The sequence below is a fragment of the Mya arenaria genome, chromosome 13, assembly GCF_026914265.1.
Source record: "Mya arenaria isolate MELC-2E11 chromosome 13, ASM2691426v1".
NCBI classification, from domain to species: domain Eukaryota; kingdom Metazoa; phylum Mollusca; class Bivalvia; order Myida; family Myidae; genus Mya; species Mya arenaria.
The window spans coordinates 67,791,663-67,812,234 of NC_069134.1; the positions used below are offsets into that span (position 1 = coordinate 67,791,663).

The window sequence follows — 20,572 nt, forward strand, 5'->3', positions numbered from 1 at the left end:
CCTGTTATACCATCACAGTACAGCAGTGAACACATTATCTCAGAGATTGTCAGTCACCTGTTATACCATCACAGTACAGCAGTGAACACATTGTCTCAGAGATTGTCAGTCACCTGTTATACCATCACAGTACTGCAGTGAACACATTGTCTCAGAGATTGTCAGACACCCGTTATACCATCACAGTACAGCAGTGAACAAATTGTCTCAGAGATTGTCAGACACCCGTTATACCATCACAGTACTGCAGTGAACACATTGTCTCAGAGATTGTCAGACACCCGTTATACCATCACAGTACTGCAGTGAACACATTGTCTCAGAGAGTGTCAGACACCCGTTATACCATCACAGTACTGCAGTGAACACATTGTCTCAGGGATTGTCAGACACCTGTTATACCATCACAATACTGCAGTGAACACATTGTCTCAGGGATTGTCAGACAGATGTTATACCATCACAATACTGCAGTGAACACATTGTCTCAGAGATTGTCAGACACCTGTTATACCATCACAATACTGCAGTGAACACATTGTCTCAGAGATTGTCAGACACCTGTTATACCATCACAATACTGCAGTGAACACATTGTCTCAGAGATTGTCAGACACCTGTTATACCATCACAATACTGCAGTGAACACATTGTCTCAGAGATTGTCAGACACCTGTTATACCATCACAATACTGCAGTGAACACATTGTCTCAGAGATTGTCAGACACCTGTTATACCATCACAATACTGCAGTGAACACATTGTCTCACGGATTGTCAGACACCTGTTATACCATCACAATACTGCAGTGAACACATTGTCTCAGGAATTGTCAGACACCTGTTATACCATCACAATACTGCAGTGAACACATTGTCTCAGGGATTGTCAGACACCTGTTATACCATCACAATACTGCAGTGAACACATTGTCTCAGGGATTGTCAGACACCTGTTATACCATCACAATACTGCAGTGAACACATTGTCTCAGGGATTATCAGACACCTGTTATACAATCACAATACTGCAGTGAACACATTGTCTCAGGGAGTGTCAGACACCTGTTATACCATCACAATACTGCAGTGAACACATTGTCTCAGGGATTGTCAGACACCTGTTATACCATCACAGTACTGCAGTGAACACATTGTCTCAGAGAGTGTCAGACACCTGTTATACCATCACAGTACAGCAGTGAACACATTGTCTCAGAGATTGTCAGACACCTGTTATACCATCACAGTACAGCAGTGAACACATTGTCTCAGAGAGTGTCAGACACCTGTTATACCATCACAGTACTGCAGTGAACACATTGTCTCAGAGATTGTCAGACACCTGTTATACCATCACAGTACAGCAGTGAACACATTGTCTCAGAGAGTGTCAGACACCTGTTATACCATCACAGTACAGCAGTGAACACATTGTCTCAGAGAGTGTCAGACACCTGTTATACCATCACAGTACTGCAGTGAACACATTGTCTCAGAGATTGTCAGACACCTGTTATACCATCACAGTACAGCAGTGAACACATTGTCTCAGAGATTGTCAGACACCTGTTATACCATCACAATACTGCAGTGAACACATTGTCTCAGAGATTGTCAGTCACCTGTTATATCATCACAGTACAGCAGTGAACACATTGTCTCAGAGATTGTCAGACACCTGTTATACCATCACAATACTGCAGTGAACACATTGTCTCAGAGATTGTCAGACACCTGTTATACCATCACAGTACAGCAGTGAACACATTGTCTCAGAGAGTGTCAGACACCTGTTATACCATCACAATACTGCAGTGAACACATTGTCTCAGAGATTGTCAGACACCTGTTATACCATCACAATACTGCAGTGAACACATTGTCTCAGAGAGTGTCAGACACCTGTATACCATCACAATACTGCAGTGAACACATTGTCTCAGAGAGTGTCAGACACCTGTATACCATCACAATACTGCAGTGAACACATTGTCCCAGAGAGTGTCAGACACCTGTATACCATCACAATACTGCAGTGAACACATTGTCTCAGAGATTGTCAGACACCTGTTATACCATCACAGTACAGCAGTGAACACATTGTCTCAGAGAGTGTCAGACACCTGTTATACCATCACAGTACAGCAGTGAACACATTGTCTCAGAGATTGTCAGTCACCTGTTATACCATCATAGTACTGCAGTGAACACATTGTCTCAGAGAGTGTCAGACACCTGTTATACCATCACAATACTGCAGTGAACACATTGTCTCAGAGATTGTCAGTCACCTGTTATATCATCACAATACAGCAGTGAACACATTGTCCCAGAGAGTGTCAGACACCCGTTATACCATCACAATACTGCAGTGAACACATTGTCTCAGAGAGTGTCAGACACCTGTTATACCATCACAGTACAGCAGTGAACACATTGTCTCAGAGATTGTCAGACACCTGTATACCATCACAGTACAGCAGTGAACACATTGTCTCAGAGAGTGTCAGACACCTGTTATACCATCACAGTACTGCAGTGAACACATTGTCTCAGAGAGTGTCAGACACCTGTTATACCATCACAGTACAGCAGTGAACACATTGTCTCAGAGATTGTCAGACACCTGTTATACCATCACAGTACAGCAGTGAACACATTGTCTCAGAGATTGTCAGACACCTGTTATACCATCACAGTACAGCAGTGAACACATTGTCTCAGGGATTGTCAGTCACCAGTTATACCATCACAATACTGCAGTGAACACATTGTCTCAGAGAGTGTCAGACACCTGTTATACCATCACAATACTGCAGTGAACACATTGTCCCAGAGAGTGTCAGACACCTGTATACCATCACAATACTGCAGTGAACACATTGTCTCAGGGATTGTCAGTCACCTGTTATACCATCACAATACTGCAGTGAACACATTGTCTCAGAGAGTGTCAGACACCTGTTATACCATCACAATACTGCAGTGAACACATTGTCTCAGAGATTGTCAGACACCTGTTATACCATCACAGTACAGCAGTGAACACATTGTCTCAGAGATTGTCAGACACCTGTTATACCATCACAGTACAGCAGTGAACACATTGTCTCAGAGATTGTCAGACACCTGTTATACCATCACAATACTGCAGTGAACACATTGTCTCAGAGATTGTCAGACACCTGTTATACCATCACAATACTGCAGTGAACACATTGTCTCAGGGATTGTCAGTCACCTGTTATACCATCACAATACTGCAGTGAACACATTGTCTCAGAGAGTGTCAGACACCTGTTATACCATCACAATACTGCAGAGAACACATTGTCTCAGAGAGTGTCAGACACCTGTTATACCATCACAGTACAGCAGTGATTACATTGTCTCAGAGAGTGTCAGACACCTGTTATACCATCACAATACTGCAGTGATTACATTGTCTCAGAGATTGTCAGACACCTGTTATACCATCACAATACTGCAGTGAACACATTGTCTCAGAGAGTGTCAGACACCTGTTATACCATCACAATACAGCAGTGATTACATTGTCTCAGAGAGTGTCAGACACCTGTTATACCATCACAATACTGCAGTGATTACATTGTCTCAGAGATTGTCAGACACCTGTTATACCATCACAATACAGCAGTGAACACATTGTCTCAGAGAGTGTCAGACACCTGTTATACAATCACAATACTGCAGTGAACACATTGTCTCAGAGATTGTCAGTCACCTGTTATATCATCACAGTACAGCAGTGAACACATTGTCTCAGAGATTGTCAGACACCTGTATATCATCACAATACAGCAGTGAACACATTGTCTCAGAGATTGTCAGACACCTGTTATACCATCACAGTACTGCAGTGAACACATTGTCTCATAGATTGTCAGTCACCTGTTATATCATCACAATACAGCAGTGAACACATTGTCTCAGAGAGTGTCAGACACCTGTTATACCATCACAGTACAGCAGTGAACACATTGTCCCAGAGAGTGTCAGACACCCGTTATACCATCACAGTACAGCAGTGATTACATTGTCTCAGAGATTGTCAGACACCTGTTATACCATCACAGTACTGCAGTAAACACATTGTCTCAGAGATTGTCAGACACCTGTTATACCATCACAGTACAGCAGTGAACACATTGTCTCAGAGAGTGTCAGACACCTGTTATACCATCACAGTACTGCAGTGAACACATTGTCTCAGAGAGTGTCAGACACCTGTTATACCATCACAGTACAGCAGTGAACACATTGTCTCAGAGATTGTCAGTCACCTGTTATATCATCACAATACAGCAGTGAACACATTGTCTCAGAGAGTGTCAGACACCTGTTATACCATCACAGTACAGCAGTGAACACATTGTCCCAGAGAGTGTCAGACACCCGTTATACCATCACAGTACAGCAGTGATTACATTGTCTCAGAGATTGTCAGACACCTGTTATACCATCACAGTACTGCAGTAAACACATTGTCTCAGAGATTGTCAGACACCTGTTATACCATCACAGTACAGCAGTGAACACATTGTCTCAGAGAGTGTCAGACACCTGTTATACCATCACAGTACTGCAGTGAACACATTGTCTCAGAGAGTGTCAGACACCTGTTATACCATCACAGTACAGCAGTGAACACATTGTCTCATAGATTGTCAGACACCTGTTATACCATCACAGTACAGCAGTGAACACATTGTCTCAGATATTGTCAGACACCTGTTATACCATCACAGTACAGCAGTGAACACATTGTCTCAGAGAGTGTCAGACACCTGTTATACCATCACAGTACTGCAGTGAACACATTGTCGCAGAGAGTGTCAGACACCTGTTATACCATCACAGTACAGCAGTGAACACATAGTCTCAGAGATTGTCAGACACCTGTTATACCATCACAGTACAGCAGTGAACACATTGTCTCAGAGATTGTCAGTCACCTGTTATACCATCACAGTACAGCAGTGAACACATTGTCTCAGAGATTGTCAGTCACCTGTTATACCATCACAGTACTGCAGTGAACACATTGTCTCAGAGATTGTCAGACACCCGTTATACCATCACAGTACAGCAGTGAACAAATTGTCTCAGAGATTGTCAGACACCCGTTATACCATCACAGTACTGCAGTGAACACATTGTCTCAGAGATTGTCAGACACCCGTTATACCATCACAGTACTGCAGTGAACACATTGTCTCAGAGAGTGTCAGACACCCGTTATACCATCACAGTACTGCAGTGAACACATTGTCTCAGGGATTGTCAGACACCTGTTATACCATCACAATACTGCAGTGAACACATTGTCTCAGGGATTGTCAGACAGATGTTATACCATCACAATACTGCAGTGAACACATTGTCTCAGAGATTGTCAGACACCTGTTATACCATCACAATACTGCAGTGAACACATTGTCTCAGAGATTGTCAGACACCTGTTATACCATCACAATACTGCAGTGAACACATTGTCTCAGAGATTGTCAGACACCTGTTATACCATCACAATACTGCAGTGAACACATTGTCTCAGAGATTGTCAGACACCTGTTATACCATCACAATACTGCAGTGAACACATTGTCTCAGAGATTGTCAGACACCTGTTATACCATCACAATACTGCAGTGAACACATTGTCTCACGGATTGTCAGACACCTGTTATACCATCACAATACTGCAGTGAACACATTGTCTCAGGAATTGTCAGACACCTGTTATACCATCACAATACTGCAGTGAACACATTGTCTCAGGGATTGTCAGACACCTGTTATACCATCACAATACTGCAGTGTACACATTGTCTCAGGGATTGTCAGACACCTGTTATACCATCACAATACTGCAGTGAACACATTGTCTCAGGGATTATCAGACACCTGTTATACCATCACAATACTGCAGTGAACACATTGTCTCAGGGAGTGTCAGACACCTGTTATACCATCACAATACTGCAGTGAACACATTGTCTCAGGGATTGTCAGACACCTGTTATACCATCACAATACTGCAGTGAACACATTGTCTCAGAGAGTGTCAGACACCTGTTATACCATCACAGTACAGCAGTGAACACATTGTCTCAGAGATTGTCAGACACCTGTTATACCATCACAGTACAGCAGTGAACACATTGTCTCAGAGAGTGTCAGACACCTGTTATACCATCACAGTACTGCAGTGAACACATTGTCTCAGAGATTGTCAGACACCTGTTATACCATCACAGTACAGCAGTGAACACATTGTCTCAGAGAGTGTCAGACACCTGTTATACCATCACAGTACAGCAGTGAACACATTGTCTCAGAGAGTGTCAGACACCTGTTATACCATCACAATACTGCAGTGAACACATTGTCTCAGAGATTGTCAGACACCTGTTATACCATCACAGTACAGCAGTGAACACATTGTCTCAGAGATTGTCAGACACCTGTTATACCATCACAATACTGCAGTGAACACATTGTCTCAGAGATTGTCAGTCACCTGTTATATCATCACAGTACAGCAGTGAACACATTGTCTCAGAGATTGTCAGACACCTGTTATACCATCACAATACTGCAGTGAACACATTGTCTCAGAGATTGTCAGACACCTGTTATACCATCACAGTACAGCAGTGAACACATTGTCTCAGAGAGTGTCAGACACCTGTTATACCATCACAATACTGCAGTGAACACATTGTCTCAGAGAGTGTCAGACACCTGTTATACCATCACAATACTGCAGTGAACACATTGTCTCAGAGAGTGTCAGACACCTGTATACCATCACAATACTGCAGTGAACACATTGTCTCAGAGAGTGTCAGACACCTGTATACCATCACAATACTGCAGTGAACACATTGTCCCAGAGAGTGTCAGACACCTGTATACCATCACAATACTGCAGTGAACACATTGTCCCAGAGAGTGTCAGACACCTGTATACCATCACAATACTGCAGTGAACACATTGTCTCAGAGATTGTCAGACACCTGTTATACCATCACAATACTGCAGTGAACACATTGTCTCAGAGAGTGTCAGACACCTGTTATACAATCACAATACAGCAGTGAACACATTGTCTCAGAGAGTGTCAGACACCTGTTATACCATCACAGTACAGCAGTGAACACATTGTCTCAGAGATTGTCAGACACCTGTTATACCATCACAATACTGCAGTGAACACATTGTCTCAGAGATTGTCAGACACCTGTTATACCATCACAATACTGCAGTGAACACATTGTCTCAGGGATTGTCAGTCACCTGTTATACCATCACAATACTGCAGTGAACACATTGTCTCAGAGAGTGTCAGACACCTGTTATACCATCACAATACTGCAGTGAACACATTGTCTCAGAGAGTGTCAGACACCTGTTATACCATCACAATACTGCAGTGAACACATTGTCTCAGAGAGTGTCAGACACCTGTTATACCATCACAATACAGTAGTGAACACATTGTCTCAGAGATTGTCAGACACCTGTTATACCATCACAGTACAGCAGTGAACACATTGTCTCAGGGAGTGTCAGACACCTGTTATACCATCACAATACTGCAGTGAACACATTGTCTCAGAGATTGTCAGTCACCTGTTATATCATCACAGTACAGCAGTGGACACATTGTCTCAGGGAGTGTCAGACACCTGTTATACAATCACAATACTGCAGTGAACACATTGTCTCAGAGATTGTCAGACACCTGTTATACCATCACTGTACAGCAGTGAACACATTGTCTCAGAGAGTGTCAGACACCTGTATACCATCACAGTACAGCAGTGAACACATTGTCTCAGAGATTGTCAGACACCTGTTATACCATCACAGTACAGCAGTGAACACATTGTCTCAGAGATTGTCAGACACCTGTTATACCATCACAGTACAGCAGTGAACACATTGTCTCAGAGAGTGTCAGACACCTGTTATACCATCACAGTACAGCAGTGAACACATTGTCTCAGAGATTGTCAGACACCTGTTATACCATCACAGTACAGCAGTGGACACATTGTCCCAGAGAGTGTCAGACACCTGTTATACCATCACAGTACAGCAGTGGACACATTGTCTCAGGGATTGTCAGACACCTGTTATACCATCACAGTACTGCAGTGAACACATTGTCTCAGAGAGTGTCAGACACCTGTTATACCATCACAATACAGCAGTGAACACATTGTCACAGACATTGTCAGACACCTGTTATACTATCACAGTACAGCAGTGAACACATTGTCTCAGAGAGTGTCAGACACCTGTTATACCATCACAGTACTGCAGTGAACACATTGTCACAGAGAGTGTCAGACACCTGTTATACCATCACAATACTGCAGTGAACACATTGTCTCAGAGATTGTCAGACACCTGTTATACCATCACAATACTGCAGTGAACACATTGTCTCAGAGATTGTCAGACACCTGTTATACCATCACAATACTGCAGTGAACACATTGTCTCAGAGATTGTCAGACACCTGTTATACCATCACAATACTGCAGTGAACACATTGTCTCAGGGATTGTCAGTCACCTGTTATACCATCACAATACTGCAGTGAACACATTGTCTCAGGGATTGTCAGTCACCTGTTATACCATCACAATACTGCAGTGAACACATTGTCTCAGAGAGTGTCAGACACCTGTTATACCATCACAATACTGCAGTGAACACATTGTCTCAGAGAGTGTCAGACACCTGTTATACCATCACAATACTGCAGTGAACACATTGTCACAGAGATTGTCAGACACCTGTTATACCATCACAGTCCTGCAGTGAACACATTGTCACAGAGATTGTCAGACACCTGTTATACCATCACAATACTGCAGTGAACACATTGTCTCAGAGAGTGTCAGACACCTGTTATAACATCACAGTACTGCAGTGAACACATTGTCTCAGAGAGTGTCAGACACCTGTTATACCATCACAGTACTGCAGTGAACACATTGTCTCAGAGAGTGTCAGTCACCTGTTATACCATCACAGTACAGCAGTGAACACATTGTCTCAGAGAGTGTCAGTCACCTGTTATACCATCACAGTACAGCAGTGAACACATTGTCTCAGAGATTGTCAGACACCTGTTATACCATCACAGTACATTGTCTCGGAGAGTGTCAGACACCTGTTATACCATCACAGTACAGCAGTGATCACATTGTCTCAGAGATTGTCAGACACCTGTTATACCATCACAGTATTACAGTGAACACATTGTCTCAGAGATTGTCAGACACCTGTTATACCATCACAGTACAGCAGTGAACACATTGTCTCAGAGATTGTCAGTCACCTGTTATACCATCACAATACTGCAGTGAACACATTGTCTCAGAGATTGTCAGTCACCTGTTATATCATCACAATACTGCAGTGAACACATTGTCTCAGAGAAACACATTGTCTCAGAGAGTGTCAGTCACCTGTTATACCATCACAGTACAGCAGTGAACACATTGCCTCAGAGATTGTCAGACACCTGTTATACCATCACAGTATTACAGTGAACACTTTGTCTCAAGGATTGTCAGACACCTGTTATACCATCACAGTACTGCAGTGAACACATTGTCTCAGAGATTGTCAGACACCTGTTATACCATCACAGTATTACAGTGAACACATTGTCTCAGGAATTGTCAGACACCTGTTATACCATCACAGTACATCAGTGAACACATTGTCTCAGAGATTGTCAGACACCTGTTATACCATCACAGTACTGCAGTGAACACATTGTCTCAGAGATTGTCAGACACCTGTTATACCATCACAATACTGCAGTGAACACATTGTCTCAGAGATTGTCAGACACCTGTTATACCATCACAATACTGCAGTGAACACATTGTCTCAGAGATTGTCAGACACCTGTTATACCATCACAGTACAGCAGTGAACACATTGTCTCAGAGATTGTCAGACACCTGTTATACCATCACAGTATTACAGTGAACACATTGTCTCAGGGATTGTCAGACACCTGTTATACCATCACAGTACATCAGTGAACACATTGTCTCAGAGATTGTCAGACACCTGTTATACCATCACAGTACTGCAGTGAACACATTGTCTCAGAGATTGTCAGACACCTGTTATACCATCACAGTACAGCAGTGAACACATTGTCTCAGAGATTGTCAGACACCTGTTATACCATCACAGTACTGCAGTGAACACATTGTCTCAGAGATTGTCAGTCACCTGTTATACCATCACAATACTACAGTGAACACATTGTCTCAGAGAGTGTCAGTCACCTGTTATACCATCACAATACTGCAGTGAACACATTGTCTCAGAGATTGTCAGACACCTGTTATACCATCACAATACTGCAGTGAACACATTGTCTCAGAGATTGTCAGACACCTGTTATACCATCACAGTACAGCAGTGAACACATTGTCTCAGAGATTGTCAGACACCTGTTATACCATCACAGTATTACAGTGAACACATTGTCTCAGGGATTGTCAGACACCTGTTATACCATCACAGTACATCAGTGTACACATTGTCTCAGAGATTGTCAGTCACCTGTTATACCATCACAGTATTACAGTGAACACATTGTCTCAGAGATTGTCAGACACCTGTTATACCATCACAATACTGCAGTGAACACAATGTCTCAGAGATTGTCAGACACCTGTTATACCATCACAATACTGCAGTGAACACATTGTCTCAGAGATTGTCAGACACCTGTTATACCATCACAATATTACAGTGAACACATTGTCTCAGGGATTGTCAGACACCTGTTATACCATCACAATACTGTAGTGAACACATTGTCTCAGAGATTGTCAGACACCTGTTATACCATCACAGTACAGCAGTGAACACATTGTCTCAGAGATTGTCAGACACCTGTTATACCATCACAATACTGCAGTGAACACATTGTCTCAGAGATTGTCAGACACCTGTTATACCATCACAATACTGCAGTGAACACATTGTCTCAGAGAGTGTCAGACACCTGTTATACCATCACAGTACAGCAGTGAACACATTGTCTCAGAGAGTGTCAGACACCTGTTATACCATCACAGTATTACAGTGAACACATTGTCTCAGAGATTGTCAGACACCTGTTATACCATCACAATACTGCAGTGAACACATTGTCTCAGAGATTGTCAGACACCTGTTATACCATCACAATACTGCAGTGAACACATTGTCTCAGAGATTGTCAGACACCTGTTATACCATCACAATACTGCAGTGAACACATTGTCTCAGAGATTGTCAGACACCTGTTATACCATCACAATACTGCAGTGAACACATTGTCTCAGAGATTGTCAGACACCTGTTATACCATCACAGTATTACAGTGAACACATTGTCTCAGAGAGTGTCAGACACCTGTTATACCATCACAGTATTACAGTGAACACATTGTCAAAGAGATAGTCCAACAACTGTTTTATCATCACAGTAATTGGTAACTGCAGCATTATAAATATACATGTCTGTATGTAGCTGTCTGTTTTATATCGAACATGTGTAAAATAATTGACCTTACTACTGTGATTATTTTCTACAATCAATCATTTTACAACTGTCATGTCTTAAACAATCCAAAAAATACACACTTATTCTTTGAGATGATCTATTTGTTCTGTGTTTTTTTTCCTAATATTTGGTGAAAAAAGAAGCAATCCTTCAGATCATTATAAAGAATGTTTTTCATATTTCAGGAGCATATAGTTGTGGTAAATCTGATGAATTAAATATCCATTTTGTTCGGCCTGAAGTCAGACTGCATGGCAGCTTAGATCTTTTTTCAGAGGCAGGAAGTTTTTCAATCAGATGCCTTATAGACTGAATTATCTGAATTTCTATATTCTGATAGGGTATGATAAATCTATTATTTATTTTTAAAAGAAAATGTTCAGTAAGGGTTAATACTGATGCTATGTCACAGTATAAGAGTATCCCTTATATGTTTATCAACTCTTCTAACTTCAAACAACTTGGACAACTGGTATTTATAAGACCTTTTTAAAAGGAAGATCCCAAAATTATTTCATCAAAATATTATTTAAGTAAATTTACTTTTCATTCCTTAAACGAAAAATCACCAAACAATACATGCATTGCATCCATTCTTTTTCTGAGAAATTCACCATGTCTACAGCTCTCCAAGGTTCTTGCTTCAGAATAAATTGAAAACTTTTCTCAGAATGTGAGAGCATGCCCGAAAATCAATATTCATTAAATAAGGTAGTGGTCATTGAGGACTAATTACAGAGAGGCAACTGTGAGATTAATGGCACTAACGCTTCTTATCAACAATACATGGCACAGGAACTTAGGGGGATCTAGCTAAATGCCAAAAAAGGGTGGCCTAATGGACTGAGAAATTCAATATTCACTGTACGATTTCCCTGAATACCATTGATATCATGATCATATTTCTTCCAAAGAGCAATGTCTTTTAAAACTGATCACCGATTTTTTCACATTTGAGGCCCTGAGGCCTTAAAAAATATATATATTTGGTTCGGGTTACCCGACCTTACCATTATGCTGACTGTACAGTTCTTATAGTCAGTTGGTAAAAAAAGTGTCTGTTTCAATATGAAGTTTAAAACATTTAAAGTGTTATACAGAAGATTACTTTACCACAATTATCCAATGCTGACAATAACTTTCTTACATAAAGCCAGTGAAATTTACTGCCTTCTAGAGGCTGTTTCCCCTTGCGAAAAATGTCCATTTTTCCCAAAAATTAATAATTGTTTCCCAATTTGATAAATGCAGACTACGTCTAAGCATAAAAAAGCAATGAATTTCTTGAAAAATAAGCAAAATTTTGATAAGACTAGCTCCTTGACAGCGTAATGTACTCATAAAGAAGTGAGAACATGTATATTTGCCATTAAATTAGCTTTTGTGGCCCGAGTTTGAACTTTTCCCAAAGTTGACTTTTTTCTCAATTTGCAAGGCACAGGCAGTGAAAATAATTCCAAAAAAATTCACTGAAAGCCTAATAAAAAAAGAAATAAAAAGCCTTGTATTCCAACCCTACCTGTTTTTGAAAAGGATATTACCCTAACCAAACCAATTTTTTTTGGCCTCATAGCTTTTTAGTCAGATTCATTTATGCCTATTAGTACAAGTATGGTATCATTTAAGCTTTACATTTTTAATTGATTTTGTTCATTTAACATTCCTGATGATATTAAACAAGTATTTAGACATGCATTTATAACTAACAATAAGTAGTTATATCTAGTGTTATTGAAATGCATCCACAGATGTCTGATTATTTTAAAACTTTGTTTCAATACAATGTTTTCTTTACATTACACGTATAAAGCTGATAAGGTTTCACACTAGATATAAAAACACATACTTTTCAAAAAAAATAATGAAAAATTCTTATTTTTGTTTTTAAACTGGTACGATTGACACTTATTTTGTAGGTAAGATCAAGTAATCCAAACCAGAGAGGGTTTTTTAGGTCTAGACAGAAAACCATTCACCATGGAGATTGTGCTAACTATGGATACACAGTCACTATTTTCAATAGATATAGAATGACAACCAATCTCGCTGAGATATCTTTTAAAGAATATTTCCAACAAATATTCATGTAAATCAATTAGTATTTTGTAACCTCTGAAGTAGTGTTTCCAGTCTGTGGTACATGATATTTCATTTGTAGTTAACCGTTTATTTATGGTATTTGTAAGCATTATAGATCGTATTTTTAGTCTTCTTTGAATTTTCAACTGACTTTCTGGTTTAAATCTTGCTTTGGTAGAATGTTAGTGAACATGTATTTCAGATATACTTTTAAGTAAAGACAATATATCAGAAAACATAGCTGAATTGAAATTAATTTAACTCAGTTGACTTATTAGTATTTACAAATTTATTTTAGCTCGATTGTGATGAAAGTTAAGCTTATAGAATCACTCTCAAGTCCATTTCCGGAGCAGAGACCAGTACTGTGTCCTTTTTGAGAGGCCATGAGAAAGTACCCCTGATGGGGATCAAAACCTCAACCTCTTCGGTGAGAGGGGGACACCTATACCACTCTCACCCTCAATTGACTTATTAAATAATAAAATGAAATTGAATAAATATTGATAAATATCAATATCCATGTAGGTATTAAGTTTTAATAGTTTACTAAATTTAAAAAAGATTTTACTGTAATTTACTTCAGTTTTAAATGTTGTGTTAAACTATTTTTTAAACTTCAGTATGAATGTTCGAAAAGATCAACTAATATCAGTTTTGGTAATGTATTTTTCTCAATTCAAATGGGACATTCTATACATTTGTTCCTGTTGGAAAACAGGAACTAGTTTAAACCAGTCCTTCCATGAATAATGTAAAGAGGCTAATTATTGGACACTTAGGTGCATTTAAATTCCTTTTAAGGAAATTAAATCTGCATTTTTGGTTTTAATGGTAACTCTATATAAACATAAATGTAACAGTATATATTTGTAACAATTATTAAATAGCATAATGCTCTTTTTAAAGAAGGAGAAATGTGTATGGTACGGTGAACAGTACAGTGTACCCATCAAAAAAGTTTATTAAAAGCGTATTTAGTACAAGTGCATGAAATGCAATGGTACTGGCATCATATTTTTAATCATACTTTTTCTTACCGAATTTTGTGAAGAAAAATGTAATTAAAAATGTAAACTGAAAGTATAACTAAGGAACGAATTGGGGGATTGATGTCATTATCGGGGTATGAATGGTTGAAGCATGTGGAGTACGAAGGGCCTGCTGACACAATAGAAACTTTAACATGGTAAACAATCTTCAATTTACATTTATATTGTTTTGCGATGATTCGCGATCCAAACATATGTGAAGATGTTGCGTTCATAGGAAAATACTCGTAGTAACCAAAAGGCAGTTCATTAAAGGATTATGGAAGTTGAGGTGTAAATATTCTAGATTTAGCGCACACGTCTTTATATTTGCATATCACCGGACTTTCTGAAAACGTAAAATTCGATGTTGCTTTGTATACAAATGATTTGCATCTTTTAACGAAGAAGAAGTTATTATTAATAAAAAAAATTATGCAGCAATTGATGTGAAAACAACTTAATTTTATATGTTCGAAAGAGTGAAAAGTTCTGATAGGCAGAAAAAATGCATATAAATATTTTGGAGAAGTATTTAATATATAAACAGGTAAAACAGCTACTGCATGATTTTCATTTAAATAGCATTTAAATAGTTGTATATTTGTCTTGCTGATGTTTACTTTCTTCTTTAAATCAATCTGATTTTTTAATCACTGTATGCATGTTTGTGGACATTGCTTATGTCCACATTTCAAAAGGAATATTCTATTTTAATAAATTGGATTTTCTTTAATACTATTTCTGCATCTGTTTATTAGTAGGACCACTTTTATGGCCGCACTAAAAAAGTAAACAAAATATTTATTTTTTTTAAATTGCCTTTGACAATTGGTATGGAGTCGGACATCAACCTTGATCCGCTTCAAAACACTCAATTATTTGCAAATGACGCTTTCATAATGACAAGCAATAATACCTGGTCTATAAGTGTCCATTGTCAGCAGAAACAACTGTCATCTTGGTAGAAACTAAAAGCAAGTCATTTTGTTTAATTATGTACATATGTCAGGTCAAAGTTTATATGTGCATGCGTTTGTTGACCAAGATTTAGCGCACCAAGACAAAACGGCAAATTGGTTTTGTCGTTTATTTTGTCGTTTATTAAAGAATTGCGAACTGCATGCAGTGTTACTTCCCTTACAATACAAGAACCACTGTCACCATTACGTTTACATCTTTAGCAAGCATTTCATAAATGGTAATGTATCAAAAATAATTATTATATTTTACTTGTTTCGCTTAAATTGAATATTTTTTTACATTACCAATTCATGCATATCATGAAACAGTGTCTAGAGAATGAAATAATATGTTTAAATCTTTATTTGTGGTTTAAACTTTCTTTAACCTGCCATGCAGTCACAGTGAGCAGCAAGTACACTTCCATCCTTAGATATGGAAACCATTGGGTGATGAGGGTCATCATTTACACTATAAGACGGTTTCACATCTGCCTTTAACAGAAAGTTTGAGGTGTTTGGAACTTTCAGGTGTACTACTGTCTGGGCTTAAGCTGATATGAAGATGTTGTGGGCGCCAAGGCTCTTAAAATTCTTCATCGACTCCTTAGTTATACACCCCTGTAAAGATGAACATGATTTAAAGAACAACAATACTTTAAGTTAGCTGCAAATTAAATTATTTATTGTTTAACTGATTTATAAATCATGACCGATTGATGAACAGTGATTGATTGACTGATTGAATTAGTTATTAATCATTTATTAGTAAATGAGTGAGTGAAGGAATAATATTAAGAGGTCATAAATGGATGATTGGTTGATTAATTGATTGTTGTTTTTTTTCTATATTCATTTATTCGTAATTGAGTGAGTGAATGAATGGATGATTGGAACCCGGACGGATTCTAATTTCATAATTAAAAAAATCTTCTTACAAAAACGACCGCCAGCGTTGGTTATTCAGTGTTTCGTGCAAGCACACGGGTAAGTATAGAGAGATTTCGCGCTAAAGAATATACAATAACTATTACTTTTCGCTGGACGTTCAACACCAGCACGGCAAGTGCAGGTTGGTCGTTTTGTTTATTTACATAATTTAACATAATCTTAATAAAAGGTTGGAAAGGTTTATGGAAATGTTGTGCGTCCGAAATTAACAGTAAAGCAAGCAACATACTTATGAAATACATAATAAACTTATTTAAAATGATATGAAATTGTTATCGAAACGAACGAAATAAAACCTTAGCAATATTGAACTTTAACTGACACAGAATTTTTAAGGAAGATAAATATTCAGTATAATGGTTTTAACAAAACAGAGCTAGCTTTATCAAAATTAAATAGTAATGCACATTAAATTTCTGAAATTCACTTTTTATATAAAAAATATTATTTACATATGTCTTTCATATACCCCTAGTACGGAAACTCACCCTCTTCTTAATTTTTACTTGGATCGGTTAGAGGTCTAGATAGATGGGTGTATTTAACATTAATTTAAATATACAATTAAATTCATAATATTATTACTTTCCCGTAATTTTAACTGGTGTCGAAATTTTGCCCGGAGGACCAAAATCGCATGCTGCAGCTGATATAATATATAGTTATTTATTAATAGAATCTACCACGGACCTATAAATTATATATGGTTTATAGGTCCGTGAATCTACGAATGATACAAAATGATTTAAATGACAATATCCGCAGAAATCAAATATATATTATAATTTATTATATGCAGATATATTGATGAAATATCAATATTGTACAGACATTTTTATGAATGATACGTTAAAATATATCATTATGAAATAAGTAACATTTACAATAATGTTGTTTTATATCAAGCTTTTATTTTGTACTGTATTTACAATGTAACAGTTTTGATCTTTGGAAAGTCTTGAAATATATATGGACCCATAACTATCTCTATCCACTTCCGATATATATTAAAAAAACGTATACTTTTCATTTGTACTTACTGGGCAAAACCCACGATAGATTATGCCACTTTTGCTCTGGCTTCCTTCTAAGACAAATAAAAAACTCTCAAGTTAAGTTAACGCTAACAGTCGCTCACGGTAGCTAGTTAACGTGTGCGATTTGGTTCCTCGCTTGCAGTGCATGCGCTCCGATACAACGGAGGGGGTACATTTTTTGCGTCTGTACGGTTGAACACGAGGACGTTTTGACCATAATATCACCAATGCCAAGCGTTTACATGACTATGATCTTGGGGAATTTTTAAAGGTCGGCCCAGTTTTCTATCCTAAATTATGATCGGACCTGCTTGAGGCCATCAGAATTATTAATGTCGTTCATCTTTGTCGTGATATTTTTTTTTACTTTTATGTTATAAAAGGAATGGCAATATTACTATATTATAGTATATTCCATACTTTTTTAGGAGTCTATCATGAACTATTTTAATGCAACGTTTATAAATACGTTGAAACTGTTGTCTATCACAGATTATTTAGCTTGACGAAATAGGCTATTGAGCAAACAGATTTTAGGCTTAAAAGTATCACGTTTATGAAACTGTTGTCCGCATCTCAATAATATGTACCATTTAATACGACGTTGTTAGTGTCTATCAAAGAAATATTTTAATTGATATTTATGTATGTCATACAAAAATAACCCTATCATATACCATTTCTTTTATGGACATTTGAAGGTACATATTAACAAAATCAAATCATACATTTTATTTTTTGCATCAAATATGTTCTTTGATAATATAAAGAAAAGTACATTGATCAAACAAGTGTAAGTGAGAAAGAAATAGAATTGGCTTCAATTGCCAATCAATAATTTCTGCTCACAGTCTGCAGTCTATCACAGATCAATGAGCAATTGCAATGACCAACAGTTAACACAAACGCTTCCGTGGGAGGGGGGATGGCACACCCGGCACATGCCCCATCACTAAAGTCTTCAAAGTTTGCATTCTATCTCAAAGGAGTGGAAATTAATAAACTACACCTTTCAAATGCCATCATGTGCAGGCGATGTGAACTCATAAAAACAACAAATTCAAACAGCGCAACTTCCTTTAATTATGTCCTCTTGATGTTTCTTCATCCGTATATAAACAACAGTTTCCACGTCTTCCAACAATTTCCAATACTGGTGAAAATGTATCCATCATCCGTGTGATATATGTTGAAAACAAGAAAAGCATACATGCCATAAAACTGAGAAAAAAGTTATTTTCTCCAGTCTTGTAGCAGAACGCAATCCTTGAACATGTGCAAGATATGCCATGAAGTCAATATCACCACTACTTGAAGGCCACCGATGTGATATGTTCACTTGTATGTCTTTCTGATTTCTTCACAAATTGCTTACGTCTAGCGGACCCTTGGGGGGAGGGGTACGCCCCTTAGGTATGTCCTCTCTTGGGGAGCGGAGTACGCCCCTTAGGTATGCCCTTTCTTGGGGAGCGGAGTACGCCCCTTAGGTATGCCCGTTCTTGGGGAGCGGAGTACGCCCCTTAGGTATGCCCTCTCTAACGTCTATTCCTGAACTCTCCCCTGCTTTTAAGATAAACTTTCATAACCAGTATCACTTATTACCTTATTATTATAATAAAATTCATTAAACTTATCTTGAAGCCATATGATGGCAGATAAACAATGGTTAAAGTTAAATGAACAGTAATGTTCATTTCTATTTTTTTTATTGATAAGATTAATCCTAGTATGAAAGATTCATTTTATATTAGAAAATAAATAAAATATATATGTTTAGGAAAGACAATTAAGAAAACCATGTTTTATGATAGACAATATTTTTTATGTAAATGATAAATAAGAAAAAATATTCTTATTGTCTATCATGAAATATATATTTCTTATTGTCTATCATGAAAAATATTTCTTACTGTCTATCAAAAATTGTTTTTATTATTGCCTATCATGAAATATTTTTCTAACTGTCTATCATAAATATTATTATATTTTATGATAGACAATAAGATTTTTTTTTTTTAATATTTCTTATTGTCTATCATGAAAAATATTTCTTACTGTCTATCATGAATTATTTTTATTATTGTCTATCATGAAATATTTTTCTGTCTATCATAAATTTTAATACATATATATGTTTAAATTAAAATATTTCTTATTGTCTATCATGAATTTTTTTCTTACTGTCTATCAGGAATTATTTTCATTATTATCTATCATGAAATATTTTTCTTACTGTCTATCATAAATTTTAATAAATATATTTTATGATAGACAATACGAAAACAAATTATACATAATTACAGTAAAGCAATAACCATGATTGACTGTAAGAAACTTACTACTTGTGTTTTCATGTAATTATAGGACAAATAAGAAAAATATAAATAATTCTTATTGTCTATCATAAATTAAAAAACAACAACATATTTTACGATAGATAATAAGAAAAAATCTGGATAAACAGCTAAAGTTCAACATTTCAAGAATAATATTTTACGATAGACAAGAGGAACTGCGTTGATCATGAATGATAGATAATATGACAAATAAGACCACTTTTTTATGCTTCAACTATAAATTTTCATAATTTGTTTTCAAGATAGACACCAAAAATGTGTTTCTCCTTTGTTGACTTTCGTCTATAAACTCGAAGTTAGAGCAATATTAAAACCATTCCAAATCCTTTAGGCGAAGACCATGACAAAAAACGAGTTGTCGTTTCAATTTCATGTGTTCGAATCGCATCCAGAGCCTCCAATAAACTTTTTTGCACGGTCGCCGCCATGTTGTATCACCTACAACGACCAATTTACGGTAGTCGAGCTACTTTACATTACTTTACAGTATATTAATAATTGTGATGCCCAATAAGAGGTCGTATAATAA

General features: G+C 37.5%; 1 protein-coding gene across 3 annotated transcripts in view; it reads right to left on the reverse strand.

Moving 5' to 3' along the window:
• LOC128213548 (dystrobrevin beta-like) overlaps positions 1-15,736 on the reverse strand; it is a 78,398-nt gene extending 62,662 nt beyond the window's left edge. For all 3 annotated transcript variants that reach the window (XM_052919365.1, XM_052919364.1, XM_052919367.1), the window contains exon 1: positions 15,656-15,736. In XM_052919365.1, the coding sequence (XP_052775325.1) occupies positions 15,656-15,674 (19 nt within the window). In that variant the 5' untranslated portion in view covers positions 15,675-15,736. The remainder of the gene's footprint in view (positions 1-15,655) is intronic.
• Positions 15,737-20,572: the final 4,836 nt, after the last annotated feature.